Source organism: Balaenoptera musculus, chromosome 10, assembly GCF_009873245.2.
Source record: "Balaenoptera musculus isolate JJ_BM4_2016_0621 chromosome 10, mBalMus1.pri.v3, whole genome shotgun sequence".
Classification (NCBI taxonomy): domain Eukaryota; kingdom Metazoa; phylum Chordata; class Mammalia; order Artiodactyla; family Balaenopteridae; genus Balaenoptera; species Balaenoptera musculus.
Window position 1 is genome coordinate 11,782,086 of NC_045794.1, and position 14,018 is coordinate 11,796,103.

Sequence of the window (14,018 nt, forward strand, 5' to 3'; positions counted from 1 at the left end):
ATTCTGGGTTTTTTGTGATTCCATATAAATTTTAGGATTATTTGTTCTAGTAATTCTTTGAGCATATTTTTAACAGATGCTTTGAAGTCTGCTGAATTCAACACCTGGCTCCACTTGGAGTTATTTTTATTGACCATCTTTTGTTTTTAGTTGGGTTCTACTTTACTGGTGTTTGCGTGTTTGTCTAGTAATTTTTTATGAATTTAAAGCTTAATTTTAAAAGTGGACCTTATTTTGGGCTTCCCTGGTGGCACAGTGGTTGAGAATCTGCCTGCCAATGCAGGGGACGCGGGTTCGAGCCCTGGTCTGGGAAGATCCCACATGCCGCGGAGCAACTAGGCCCGTGAGCCACAATTACTGAGCCTGCGCGTCTGGAGCCTGTGCTCCGCAACAAGAGAGGCCGCGATAGTGAGAGGCCCGCGCACCGCGATGAAGAGTGGCCCCCGCTTGCCGCAACTAGAGAAAGCCCTCGCACGGAAACGAAGACCCAACACAGCCAAAAATAAATAAATAAATAAAAATTAAAAAAAAAAAAAAAAAAAAAAAAAGTGGACCTTATTTTGAAAAATGGACCTTTAGATCTGTTGTAGCAAGTGGATTCTGTTACATTCTTCAAGGGTTTGTTAAGAACTTTTCATTTTGAATTTTTCAGATTTGTGATGTTTGTAAACAAGTCATTTTCTCTGAAGTCATTATCAAAGAAAGGTTTATAAGTGTTTAGATTTAGAATTTAGATTTAGAATTTAGATTTAGATTTACATCATTGTGTTTGGATTTAGAATTACATCATTGTGTTTGGATTTGGCCTGAATATCTAACATCAAAGAATTATTTTCTTTAATTTTGCAAAATTGGAGTTTTGTAGATGAAAGCCTTAATCATTTGGAGTTGATATAATATATCATAAAATAATTATGATTAGCATTTATTAAGCAGTTACCATGTATCATGCCTGGTGTTAAGCTCTTTGTATGCATATTTGGATTAATCCTTATAATAGACTTCATATCCAAATTTTGGAAATTGAGGAAATGTCCTTTTAACATAAATTCACATAGCTTGTATGTGTTGGAACTAAAAGATGCACTCAGTCTTTTTGACTTGAAGATCTTGGCTCTTTAGGTCTGTTTTGTACTGCTTTCCTTTTTTGTTGCTATTTTATAGTTAAAATTTTTTAAAATTACATTTCTAATGATTTTGGACAGTGGGTGGACTTCAGTCAAATTAGATGGCAGTTGATTACAGCACATCATATCCTATCATATGACAGCATTTTTCAGGGAAAAAAATATATTATTTTATGTAACCTAATTCTGGCTTTAAAGTTGCCTTTGGTGTTTTTGTGAATTAACGTTGATAATTTAGTGTAGGATTGGTCAACATTTAAATGTTAGAAAATGGATTGTATGGGACTTCCCTGACAGTCCAGTGGTTGAGACTTTGCCTTCCAATGCGGGGGGTGTGGGTTCAATCCCTCGTCAGGGAGATGGGATCCCACATGCCTCGGGGCCAAAAACCGAGGCATTAAACAGAGGCAATATTGTAACAGACTCAGCAAAAACTTTAAAAATGGTCCACATCAAAAAAAAAGAAAAAGTAAAAAAAAAAAAAAGAAAATGAATTGTTTACATTTAATCACTTAAAACACTTGATCATCACTTTAATAGCTCTATGCAATTGACAGTGTAATTTTAAAAAAAAAGAATTTATTGTGAAAAGATTTCAGAGTTATTTTTTATGTGGCAGATATTTAGCTCATGAGTATCCTTGGGTCATTTATCTGACAAACAGTCTTTCTTCAGGTAAAGCCATTTAGGTGTCCAAATTGAACCAGGCTATGCATTATCCTTGTTTCCCCTCAGTATTATTTTATTTTCATTATGTCTGCCAGAGTTTCCTTTGCAAAATGCGGATGTTTTGTTTTTCAGAGTGGAAAAGCCACAGGCAACGATTCAGGTGGGGTCATTGATCTGACAATGGATGATGAAGAGAGTGGAGCTTCACAAGGTACTTAAATATAAGTAATCATACTAAGAAATGCTTTGATACCATTTTTCTCTCTTAATCCATTATATTCAGTGAACACAGATCTCTACCCCATTATTTGTGTCCTTTTTAGAAAGAGGGTTTTTAAGATTAGAATTAAAAAATAGAAATCAAATCTTGAATGTATATGAACAAGGCATAAAGGAAAACAGCAACTAGGAGAATATTTGACTTGTGGAACACCTCTCCTTTTATATCTGTTATTTCACTTGATCCTTACAATAACCCTATATTGCTCATTTTAGAGTTGAGTATAGATTCAGAGTGCAAATTAAACCCAGGTCTTTTGACTTTAAGTTAAATGTTTTTTCCGTGTGTGTGTGTGTGTGTTTTAATGTAGATGTTAAATGAAAGTAATGTTAAAAACCATGCACACCCAGAATTCTTAATATTATTCTGAGTTATAATATTTAGAAATTATATTGGTTAGATATTAACCAATATTCCCAGTTATTCTTCCACAGTGTTAAAGGTGTTCTGTGAATAAAAGTTCATGGTTAAATATGCTTGGAAAATGCTGTGTTAAAATTATATGGATTTTTTCCTTAATACAGATTTCTCCGAGCCTTTGCTATGCTAATTTACAGTGTAAATCTCCAAGAATGATTCAAGCTATAAAGTATTTCTCAAACTTATTTGAGAATAACTTTGTTCACAAACATATTTGTAAAACTTTGTGGTGGTAATTATATAATGCATGTGGAAAATCTAATAGGATCAGGTGCTAATTATTTTACCTTAAAAACATTAAATTTTTTTAAAAACTAAAGATTTTTTAAAATTACATTTTAGGGAATAAGATAGTTAAGTTGGTTTTAGGAAAACAAAATTAAGTAGCTATACAATTCATTATGTGACATTAAAGTCAATTTTTTTTTTTGTATAAAACTGATGTAAAATTGGAAGGTTTTCCCCATCATTTGTCAGGGTTGAATTCATGCCCATCTGATTATTGTTTAAAAGTTTCAGATTTTCTGTATTGCTTTTACTATTTTTTTTAATAGAGAAATCTTAATGGAAAGAGTTTCCTAGAGCACAAAAATAAATACAGATTATTTTTGAGAAGACACAGGTAGGGCTGGTTCTAGATAAAAAAGTAAAGTAAGCAAAGTTTGTTATCAATGCTCTTGCCAGCTCCCTTTCTATCACCTCTGCCTCTTGGAGCCTCTCTCCATTGCCCCACCACTGAGTGTTACTTAAATTCTCCCATCTAAAGTGCATTGTTCTTCATCAACACTCAAGTATTAAAGTAGCAGTTGCTAAAGCCTTAAATTTGTTGTATTGAGTTAGAAGTAGGATTCTTGCATTTAAAAAAAAAAAAAGTTAAACTGTGTTTTCTTTAAATGTGAATTAGAATCTGTGATAGAGCCAACAGTGAATTGTTTAAGATCCTGACTTGGTTTTCAAATTGGCAAAAGTGCACTTAATTAAAATACAAAGTAATTGTTCTCTTAGGGGTAAATGTGACTGAATGGCAAGGATGAACTTGTATTTCTAATTTTTTTCTATCAATAATCATATTGTCTCACTTTTAATTAACAGACCCTAAAAAGATAAATCACACTCCTGTGTCAACCATGAGCTCTTCTCAGCCTATATCTCGACCATTGCAACCCATCCAGCCAGCACCGCCTCTTCAGCCATCTGGGGTGCCAACAAGTGGACCATCTCAGACAACCATACACTTACTACCTACAGGTAAATGTGCTGAATCACTGAGCTGAAACTTTAGTTTTGCCTGCAGTGAAATATGACTATGAAATTGAGTGGAAAGATTAGACAGAAAATTAGCTCATTTAGGTAAATACCAATGAGCGTGATTGCTGGATCGTACGGGAAGAATGTGTTTGGTTTTGAGAGACACTGCCAAAGTGTCTTCCAGAGTGGCTGTACCATTTTGCGTTTCTGCCAGCAATGAGTGTGAGGAACTCTTGCTCCACATCCAGCATTTGGTATTGTCAGTGTTTTAGATTTTCACCATTCTAATAGGTGTAGTGGAATCTCATTGGTATTTGATTTGCATCTCCCCAATGACATGTTATATTGAGTATCTTTTCGTGTGCTTGTTTGCCATCTGTTATCTTCTTTAGTGAGGTGTCTGTTCAGATTCTTTGTCCACTTTTTAATCGGGTGGTTCATTTTCTTATTGTTGAGTTTTAGGAGTTCTCTGTATGTTTTGGATAATAGTCCTTTATCAAATATGTCTTTTGCAGATATTTTGTCCCAGTCTGTGGCTTGTCTTCTCATTCCCTTGAGATGAACTGGATTTTAACCCTAATTATGTTAGTAATAAGTTATAAAAACTATAAACTATTTTAAAAAAAGATTAGACAGAAAATTAAGAATAGTCCTCATTGTTATTTTGAAGGCAGTGTATGTTTTTGAATGCAGTATGACTTAATTTCGTGGACAGTCTTAAGTAGCAGCACTGATACAGAATAGTTATAAAGAAGAGTTCAATTATATATGTCTTTGTCATCTGCCACTGTAAACAGCAGAAATGAATATAGTTTCTCTGGAAGGGATGAGTGTAATGATTCTTTCTGATTATAACCAAGAAGTTATAATTGACTGATCAAACAAGAATTTTTACATGATTCTTAACTAGAAATAGTTTTTTTTTTTTTTAAGAGACCTGCCTCATCCTTGACTCTCTTCTTTCCCTCTGACACCCGTACTCAGCAAATCTTCCCTGCTCTGACTATAAAATATATCGAGAATCTAACCCCTTCTCTCCACCTCTGAAATAGTGTTAACTGGCCTAACACTACTGTCAGAAGATAACCACTAATATTTTACCTGCTACCTCTCAAGAAGCTATAAATCAGACATTTTCAAGATGTAGCCTGTATCTCCTAATCTGTTTGGAAGCCAATCAAGACAGGTTGTCTTCTTCAGAAAATAGCCTATTGCTTAAGAGATTTATCTGCAGAATGCTTATATAAGCACTCTTCTCATTAAGGTATACATTGAGCTCACATGGAATTTGATCCAGTGAAATAAATTAAAATGACAGTCACCTAATTTAGATAATTTAGAAGGAAATGTCATTATGCAAACTCATGAACAATATAGATAGTAAAATGGAGAATAAGGAGATGAAGAGATAAGTATTCCTCCTTGTATACTTTACTTTTTTCCTCTTTCGAAAGACTCACGTTGAAAGTTAGGATATGTAAAGACCAAGCAGTCTCTTTATCTTTATTATATCCAGTGTTTACCTCCATATTTATTTTATTATAGAGCACATTTTTCCATATGAAAGTATATTTATTATTGATTTTTATTATATAGTTAATATGTGGTCATTTGTAAAATGTAATTCTAATTCAGAGAGTTATTAACAAGAAACTGTTAACTCCTGAAATCATTACTGTACTTCCATGCTGTCAGTGAACATTTAGGACTCATATTTTGATAAATATGTGTTAATATTACTCAAGGCATTAATGCTCTCTGGAACATAAATTAGGAGGAATGCCTAATTAGGAAGAAGCCTGTATTTTAATGGGTGTTTTATTGTTTTGAGTAAGAGATGGTTTGGCTCATCTGAAGAAAATGTCAATTATAATAGCCAGTTTTTTGGAACTGTGGGAACACGGAGTTACTCTCTTGGATTTATACCCATCGGTAGAAGGCCTGGAGGGCCAAAAGTTCCACTCTGCTAAGAATAATTTAACACTGAGGAAGGGAAAATTTACTCTTTTAAATCACTCCTATAAGATCATACTCTCAAGGTCTAAACCCTTTCTTCATCTTCACTTGCTTATTTATCTAGTTAAACTAGAGTAGGAAGGGCATTGGACCTGGTTGAGGTACTCTTTTCTTCTGAAGCTTGGATTGTAATAATATTAATTTTCATTGGCCCTATCATTCTTACCTTTCACGATTACAAAAGGAGACTCTTGTCTCTATTTCTCTTTATTATAGTAAATCAGATTTTATATAAAGTTAATTATCATTTAATACTGTTTACTTAGCATAGAATTTACTGCATTTTTAATACATTTTTCTGCTTTTCATTAGCTCCAACCACCGTGAATGTAACGCATCGTCCAGTAACTCAGGTGACCACGAGGCTCCCTGTACCAAGAGCTCCTGCAAACCATCAAGTGGTTTATACAACTCTCCCCGCACCACCAGCTCAGGCTCCCCTGCGAGGAACTGTTATGCAGGCTCCTGCTGTTCGGCAGGTCAATCCCCAAAATAGTAAGAGACTCTTTGCCTGTATATGGCTCCAAGTTACATGTAGTTCTTTAGCACTTAGTTGGAGTAGCTTATATTGACATTAGATTTAGCAAAAAGTGCTGAATATCATATTAAAACTATTATTAATTCATTTTTCTTCCCTTAGGAGAGTTAACCAGAAAAATTGGACTTGTATATTATATGATATGTGTTCTGGGTGTTGTCTTCAATTTAATTATTTATGGCCTGTACTATCACAGTACCCTATTTGATGTTGGTCTATACTCTATTAAGAGACACCTTGCCTAGTTAAAGTGGGAATGATCAATTGTGACTTAGCCCAGATGGAGATAATGGTAAAGGATAGCCTCCAATGAGAGAGTCTTAAAGGTGTGGGAAGTGGCTGAGAAATAAAAGATGGGAAAATGTTCAAGGTAACTTGTAATTTCCATATGTATATGTATGTGTATATAAATGGAAAATATATATATATATATTTTTTTTAGTAGTAAAATATATCATACAAACAAGTTTCTGTAAAAGATGTATTTAAAGTTTAAAGAAAAATGGCAAAATGAACCATGTATGAACTCCCCACCAGCCTAAGAAATAGAGCTTTATCAGTATCCAGAAGTCTACTATATGCCCGCCCTTAATTGCATCCCTCTCCCTTTCCATCAGAGGTAACCATCATCCTTACTTACTTTCTGTTTTTCTGTATGGTTTTGCAATCTATATAGGTATCACTAAAAATATTTAGTTTTGCAAAATTTAATAGCAAGGGCAAATCCAGCTGTTTAAAGAAACTTCAGTAATGCCATTATTAGGTGATGGCTTCTAGGAGAAAATAAACTAAGCAGAGTCTCTGGTTCACATTCTGGCTTCAGCTTTCTCAAGTTTACAAGAGCTTTCTCTGGGGAAATCAGTCAACAGTGTCATGAATGAATTCTGGGAAACTGGGCTCACCCCAGTCAGGGTACATGGCAGTACTGAATATATGGCAGGAATGTGGTTGAGGCATGGGTGGCTTCTAAATCTTCTGCTTTTGTTGCCCTGATGTACGCCAGAAGAGTTTTCTGTTGGATGAAATGAGTATCCTCAGCTGATCAGCAGGGCATGGAAAGAAAGAGGAACCTCATTCACACAAGGCAAGGCTAACTTGCCGGTCCTGGAGGCAGCAGAGATCTTTGTGAAGATAGCTTCCCGTCTTCTGTCTTGAGAGTCACACTGCTCCTTTCTGACCTGTGTGCCTTGCACGTGTCTACCTCCAGTGTTGCAGTGTTCTAGGATTTTTCGTTATAGTCCTTTTGGTAGGGACTGCATTTACTTCTCTCCTGTGCTGGATCTCCTGTTCACTGTGTCTCCTGTTTTCCTCTTTCTTGATTTTCTCTCTCACGTGGGTAGCATATATCCTCCAGTGGCTACTTGAGGAAAAGTTCACAGAGGTGGATTTTATTTTGGTAGCTCGCATATGTGAGAATTTCTTTATCCTCGCGCTCAAATAATACTTTAGCTGAGTGTAGCCTTATAGGAAGAAGAGAAATATTTTCCCTTTTGAATTTTAAAAACATCACTTTACTGACTTTAAATGTTTAATTCAGTGTTCTACCAAATTTGGAATAGAATTCTAATCTTGTCACTGAATTTTCTTTTATAGGTGTTACAGTTCGAGTGCCTCAAGCAACTGCATACGTTGTAAACAATGGATTAACCCTGGGGTCAGCAGGACCTCACCTCACGGTGCATCACCGGCCGCCGCAAGTGCACGCCGTAAGCGCGGACGCCTGGTTTCACAAAGTTCTCACCTGCACAGCCGTCAAGTAGCATTGCAGTTGGCACTTTTTTCTTTAAACTGGTTATGTCAAAAGGAAATGACAGGTCTTCTGTGTCTCCAGCAGAAGTTTATTGAAGAAAATAGACCTTAGCATTGTGAGCAAATGTTTGTAGGGAATGATGGTTGAGGATTATTGAGTTTGCTTGTGGTGGTGGACAGTGTATAAAAAGAGCCCACATCTGGGGCATGCAGAGTGAAATAGACCATTTTAAACGCATGGTTAAATTAAAAAGAGCACTTTTGAGTATTAAAAAGGATATTTAAAAAAGTATCTTTTCATGTTCTAACTTCAGTTTTTATTTAATACCTTTATTATAGGTATGGCAGCTAATGTACAGAGTGGTTGAGTAACCAGCCCAAGGTCATACCTCATACATTTTCGTCATCTGGCCTTAACTTACCTTTCCAAATGTGTTCTTCACATACCCAATATCTAGATAAAAGTTAATACTTGTTTTTGCCCATAAATCCCCTCACTTGCCTATCCTCATGCCCTTGCTCATGCTTTTACCTACTGGCAGAAAGGTCCATGACTATTTCTACATTTCTAAATTCTGTCTTTCACAGTCCAATATAAATGTCACCTTTTTCGTGCTGACCAAGAACTGACCAAGAACAGAATATACATTCAGTGTTAAATGTGCTTACTTATAAGAATACGCTGCTGTCTTTATATGGAAAAACAGTTTGAAAATGAAAGTAGAGTTGATACTCAATTTTACATGATAGACTGCCACACATGTTACTTAAAAATGTTATATTAAAATAAGTATCTGTAGTGTAGATCATCAAATCATAAATTATTTTGTTAGAAGTAGATGCTTATTTCAGTTTTTATCAAGATGATGTTCCATCAGCAAGGGCTTTTGTTTCCCAAGGAAAACAGTATTTTAGACCTCGAACGTAGAGTGGGAGGAACCTTAGCTCTCATCGTGCGGGGTGTGACTGGTTACAAATCATCAACTAGAACTTGCCAGAAATGGCATGGGGTCTGGTGTCTCCTAGGGTCCTTGGTGTAAGGTGAAGCCCCTCTATCTAAATGGTCTCTAGGATGCTGTGCTCTGCCCTCAGCAGCGGCCCTCTTTGTGGCCATTATAAACCGGCGTGCCTCTTCTTCCTCTAGGAGCCCCCCTCACGCCCTGTGCACCCGGCGCCCTTACCAGAAGCCCCGCAGCCGCAGCGCCTGCCCCCGGAGGCTGCCAGCACATCGCCGCCTCAGAAGCCACACTTGAAGTTAGCCCGGGTGCAGAGTCAAAACGGCATTGTGCTGTCCTGGAGTGTCCTTGAGGTGGATAGAAGCTGTGCCGCCGTTGACAGCTACCATCTGTATGCTTACCATGAGGAACCCAGTGCCACTGTGCCCTCACAGTGGAAGAAGATTGGAGAAGTAAAGGCACTTCCCTTGCCCATGGCATGCACTCTCACCCAGTTTGTATCTGGCAGCAAATACTACTTTGCAGTACGAGCCAAGGATATTTATGGACGTTTTGGACCTTTCTGTGATCCTCAGTCAACGGATGTGATCTCTTCTTCCCAGAGCAGTTAAACCTTGGAGCCTTTATCTCTTCCTCTTTCAAAAGTTCCACTTTTGGGTCTCGCTTTAATCTTGTGCATGATACCCATTGTAAAATCCACACTGTGCAAGACTTCTTGGACAGATGTGTATATACACTACATTGGTTTATAATCAGAATAAACTCAGCCCATAAAGCAGAATCTTTTCCTGAACAATTCAAGCTTCAGGGTTTTGAAATGTAAATGTGCACCTTGCTTTAGTTTTGAGGCTGGGGTATATGTGTGGGTGTTTGTGCTTTTCTGTATTTATATGTTTATTGCAGTGGAATCTCCCATTTTCATTCTCAAATTTACCTCTCTTCCAGTGTGAAGTAAGTAGATCAAAGGATTTGAGGTATGTATCTGGCATGATTCTGCTTCTCAGAGATCTGTAGGTTCATGGATAAATGATTTAAACTGAATCTAAATGGAACCCAAAGAAAAAATAAAAAGCAAATTGGTTAAATAGTATAAAATAGGTTAATTTGAACACAGGAAAGGATCTGTTCATCTTTTCTTTTGTCTCTTCTGGGTTGTCAGTTAGATGAAAAAGATCTGCAATGGGCCCTCTCTTTTCTAATCTGGTTTTTCCATTTATTTTGTGCCTTAAAGATTAACGACAAAAGTAAACAGGGCCATTTGTCCATTATTATTTACTCTTCCCTGACAGCCTTTCACCCTCATTTCTCCTTTATCTCCCCCAAACGTAGCACATCTCCCTCAAGTAAATTTTAGACCAAGCCTTTTATAAATAGTCTCATCAGTGACATCACTACATTTCACTCCAAAAATTTGACTTGCTCTTTTCTTCCAAGAATATAAATACTTTTTATTTTTGGACCACGTTGTGTAAGAAAATTTTCCTTCAAATATATTTTGGTATCTATGTTGCACAAGGTTTTAGAGATGATGAAAGCAATTCTAGTTTACCTTATCACCCAAAGCATAGTATTCTTTCAAAGGAAGTAAATAGTAAAATTCACAAAATACAGTGAGTAAACTATCAAAGGGAAAGCTCCATTTCTTCTTTATTCTCCTATCATTCTTCCTGTCTTAATCTTTTAACTTTGTTTTGATGGTGCTAAGTTTTGTCTTGATTTATCGTATGTCAGCTTTGGATAGGATTTTAGAGTATATCCTTTGGAGTCATTTAATGTAACAATTAGATATAACTTCTGTGCATCTCTGTTCTTTTTCAAAGTTTTAATCAAGTTCAGCTTAGGTCATGGATTTTCATTATGAATGCCAGCTATACGTGGTATCAGGTACGTGTTTGAGTGTTGATAGCTTAAGACAGGAGAGCTGGTGTAATTTGGTGGGGGTGAGAGTGTGGTTGGCCATACTTGGAAAGGAATTTGTGGAGTTTGTGAAACAAATTTTCAACTCATCTTCCCATATCATATTTGAATTCATACTCCTACCTTCTTAAATAAGTTAGTCATTAATTTTTCCTGGAATTATAAGTGGGAGCTATGGCTTCAATATTAATGCTGCTTTGTTTGCAACTTCGATGGCTTGTAATAAGGAAGCATTCTTGTTGTAAAGAAACTCTTCAGAGACTTTTACCAGTCAGTGTACTGTCATGTTGGGTGTGAAGTTTGATTGATGCTGAAGAAAGCCTACAGATTGTAATTTGCCAAAAGTAAATCCAAAATCTTCCTTTTGCTTTCAGAAAATGAGACCACATTGAGAATTAAAGTTTCCACTAATCGTATTTGCCAACCAACTATGTAGACGTTACTCATTCTAGGACTAATGATGATGGTAAAGAAGTTGCCAATGTCATGCCAATGAAAAATTTTAAAGGGAGAAATTGATGATCTTCTAGATGTGTGTGAGCACCTATCTTATATCTGCATGTATATATGTTTTTACCTGCAATGGTTGCAGTGTTATGTGTTCAAGATCATTCCTGTCTACAGAATAGAAAGCCCACGTTCAAAACTGTTCTTTATTGACCGGTTTTGTGGTCACTTGATAATAATTTGCTTACCTAGCCTAGAAAGGTTCCCTTGGTGAACGTTTATTTATATTCACTAATCCTTTTTTTTTTTTTTAAAGTTTTCATAGCATTATATAATCAGGTGAAGAAAGCCCAGTAGAAGGAAAATGTTATTTTAGCCTATATTGTGTCATTTCTGTCAGAGAAAAAAAATACTTAAATAGTAACCCTAAAAATAGATTTTCTACAGTAAAATAAAACTGTTTATTACAGGTGGTGGAGGGAAGGTACAAAGAGAAATTGTGATTATTTGAGGGAAAAGATATTACAAGATGGTCTCCTTCAGTTAGCCTGCCATGGGATTTATAGGCAACAGCTATATTGGAGTTACTGATGGGTGCTAGGCTAGAACTCTAGGCTTTTATTTGGGGCAGGTTTTAATGTTGAGGAGTGCTTTCTTTTTGTTTGGTTTGCTTCTTTGGGGACAGAGAATGGAGGACTCAACTAGAAATAGCTACTGGTTACAGATTTTTTTAATAGCAGTTCACACTCCATGGTACCTTTTTTTATTTCACAATATCTTTTCACAGAGTGTTATAAACAAGCTTGATAATCCCATTTTGGGAATGCAAGTTTGCTACCTTTTTAGCCTGACAATACTTGTGTAAGTATTGCCTTATTGGAAATCCTGGAAACTTCTGATACTTCAACCTGAAATATAGGATGTTTATATGACATTTAAAGGTAATTGTGATGTTTGTTACTCTCTACTTTGCACTTTGTCAGAGTAATCTTCACCCTGTTTTAAGTGTAAGCCTCACATTTTAAAATTACGTTCTTGCCAGTAAATTTATAAATTACATACAAAGACATCTGTTGTTAACAGGTAACTTTATGAGGTAACTATATCCTTCTATTTCTCTGGACTCACTTTTTAAAATATGCAGAAAACTGTGTGCTGTTTAACACAGTAGAAGTTTATGAGAGAAGTGAAGAGTAGCGCTTTCTTCCTTGAGAAGTATTTATTGGGATACCATTTGCCTCACAGAGAGGTGTTCCCCACTCTCCTGACCCCCATTGCCAGATAGTAAATGAAAGGTTTAATTGAAAAAAATGACCTAAAGCAAGGAGCCTGGAATCTTAGGACCATCTGTCAGCAGAACTCCTTAGCGGGCCACACCATACTGTTCTTTTGCGCTATTGGATTAAGTGTTAATGTAGGTTTTTTTTGTTTGCTCTTTTGCTTACGTTTTCAAAATGATCATTTATGCAGCAAGGTGTTAATACTACATACATTTTTGTCTTGTTCTGCGAATTTTCCAGTACTGTACAAGATTAACAAAATAATGCCTCTGGTATCCTCCTCTCTCACTTCTATACACTGTGATCTTAGCACAGTAGGTTACGGCAAACACTTCCAAGTGTTCTCTGGGACTTTCCTTCTTGGGCTATTTCAGTATCCTATGATTTATTCATTACTTTAGCTTTATCATTGGCCTGTTTTAATTTCCAGAAAAACCATGTCCCAGTCTTAGATTATTGAAAATAACTCTTATCTAAAACCAATGTATGATTCTGCCTGCCTTACTATTTACTGGGCAAATGATGCCTCCTCCCCTTTTCTAAAATTTTGGGACAAAAAAAAAAAAAAAAAGATTAGAACAATTCCTATAAGGTGTTTTGTTAGTGCGGCAGGTTTATCCAATTCCTGAAACTTATCCCCCTTGAGCCAGCCAGTGGGGAGGAATAGGATGATACAAACACATGCTTTGTCTTCTGGTCAAATTATTTTATCGTGCTAAGTAAGTTTTTCATTTTTTTTAATTTGTAGAGTCAGTTAATACCCATCATTTATACTTAATTGCCATCTTTTAAAAAAATTTTGTTTGTAAATAAGGTAACTGGGCAATCAAACACCTTTTGGGAAATCCTGGCTTTAGTGTTTTATCAACCATTTCAAAGTTAAATATAAAAATAATTCCTTTGTAGTAAACTTGCATCCTGATTTTTCTTTATTGCAGTTGAAAGTGTAAATAATAAGACAATGTAAGACCTTCCTAATGTCTAATAGAAACTGGGCTATAGCAAGTTGCCCTATTTTTATTAGGTTTTGAAGGTTTTTGTGGGGTTTTTTTTTTCAATGTACAGTAGAGTGTTGTCTGTGTAAGTGTTAACTGTAGTGGGATTTTGTTCAGCAAGCCTGAAATTTATACTTTGAAATAAACTACTGGGTTTTTAACATCCTGTGTACTCTGATTCATTCTGATTATTCTCAGCCCTTGTGGTTTTTTTTTTTTCTTTTGGGAGTCTTTCACCTTGTTAAGGGTCACTGTTACACTGTTCAGTATGGTTCGTTTAACTTGACAGTACCACGGTACTCAAACCACATACAGTTCTCCAGCTTTGAAAGAAAAGTTTGTTATGCAGAGTTGCTCCCAGATTAGATACGCTGCT

General features: G+C 36.0%; 1 protein-coding gene across 3 annotated transcripts in view; it reads left to right on the top strand.

The window, feature by feature from the left end:
* The window catches only part of LOC118901982 (activating transcription factor 7 interacting protein), a 117,108-nt gene extending 103,916 nt beyond the window's left edge, over window positions 1-13,192 (top strand). For all 3 annotated transcript variants that reach the window (XM_036865822.1, XM_036865821.1, XM_036865823.1), the window contains exons 11-15: window positions 1,929-2,007; window positions 3,589-3,744; window positions 6,073-6,255; window positions 7,892-8,004; window positions 9,192-13,192. In XM_036865822.1, the coding sequence (XP_036721717.1) occupies window positions 1,929-2,007; window positions 3,589-3,744; window positions 6,073-6,255; window positions 7,892-8,004; window positions 9,192-9,614 (954 nt within the window). In that variant the 3' untranslated portion in view covers window positions 9,615-13,192. The remainder of the gene's footprint in view (window positions 1-1,928; window positions 2,008-3,588; window positions 3,745-6,072; window positions 6,256-7,891; window positions 8,005-9,191) is intronic.
* The last annotated feature ends 826 nt before the right edge of the window (window positions 13,193-14,018 follow it).